This window comes from Eimeria tenella, genomic scaffold (genome assembly GCF_000499545.2).
Source record: "Eimeria tenella Houghton genomic scaffold, Eth_scaff2016, whole genome shotgun sequence".
Classification (NCBI taxonomy): Eukaryota; Apicomplexa; class Conoidasida; order Eucoccidiorida; family Eimeriidae; genus Eimeria; species Eimeria tenella.
In genome coordinates this window covers 7,024-8,050 of record NW_013541861.1, presented here as the reverse complement: position 1 = coordinate 8,050, position 1,027 = coordinate 7,024, and the positions used below count along the sequence as shown (strand labels likewise).

Sequence of the window (1,027 nt, the reverse complement as noted above, 5' to 3'; positions counted from 1 at the left end):
GCAGCAGCAGCTGCAGCAGCAGCAGCAGCAGCCGCAGCAGCAGCAGCAGCAGCAGCGCCTCTTCATGGTTGCTGCTGTGCATGCAGCATCCCCTCACAGCGAAAAGCCAAAAGCTGCTGCCAAGAAGAGGCCCCCCCCAATGCCTCCTTTGAAGGCGGGCAGCAGCGTCCAGTCAAAAGATGGGTTTGGGGGGCCCTCAGATGCTGCTGCTGCTGCTGCACCAGCAGCAGCAGCAGCAAACGAAAAGGCGGCGGGGTCCCGCAGAGGCTCGCAGACGTCGCGAGAGCTGCCAGCAGCAGCAACAAAGGACAAGTTCCTGAGCCGCTCCTACTCATTGACTGGAGACGCAGCAGCAGCAGCAGCAGAAGGGTCTCCTCGCTCCTCCAAAGGAGCCACGCCTCGCAAGCAGCAGCAGGAGCAGCAGCAGCAGCAGCAGCAGCAGGATGCGGGAGTGAGTCCGGGTGCGGGCTCCCCCGCGTCCACAGCGCGGCGGCGGGGGTCCGCTTCTTTGCAGCAGCAGCAGCAGCAGCAGCAGCGGGGGAAGGAGCAGCAGAAGCTGCGGGGGCCCCGGGCGCGGCAGGTAGTAACAGCAGCAAGTGAAGAAGATGTGAACTCAGGGCGGCTGCTGCTGGACCCGAAGCTAGTTGAATCTTTTCGGGAGAAGCAGCAGCAGCAGCAGCGGGCGCTGCAGGACTTGGAGAAGCTTTACGACCTGCTGAAGGGAGACGCAGCAGCAGAGGGCGCAGCAGCAGAAGCAGCAGCAGACGGCGCAGCAGCAGCAGCAAACGCCGGCAAGAAAGACGACGACAAGCACCACAGCCACAAAAGCCACCACAGCCAGCAGCAGCAGCAGCAGCAGCAGCAGGAGGAGGGGGGGGCGCAGCGGGAGCTGAAGTGCGCGTCGCCGCTGGACAACGTGCTGCAGCAGCTGCGGCAGCTGCAGCAGCAGCCCGCAGCGCAGCAGCAGCGGGGAGTAGCAGCAGCACTCGGAGATGTCTTGGAAACCCTAAAAGGGACTTTAGAAATG

At 64.0% G+C, this 1,027-nt stretch overlaps 1 protein-coding gene across 1 annotated transcript in view; it reads left to right on the top strand.

The window, feature by feature from the left end:
- Positions 1-1,027, top strand: part of ETH_00043710 (uncharacterized protein) — a gene marked incomplete at both ends in the record, with an annotated part of 8,254 nt that overhangs the window by 3,773 nt on the left and 3,454 nt on the right. Inside the window, one exon of the mRNA XM_013374423.1 lies at positions 2-994. Coding sequence (XP_013229877.1) covers positions 2-994 — 993 coding nt within the window. The remainder of the gene's footprint in view (position 1; positions 995-1,027) is intronic.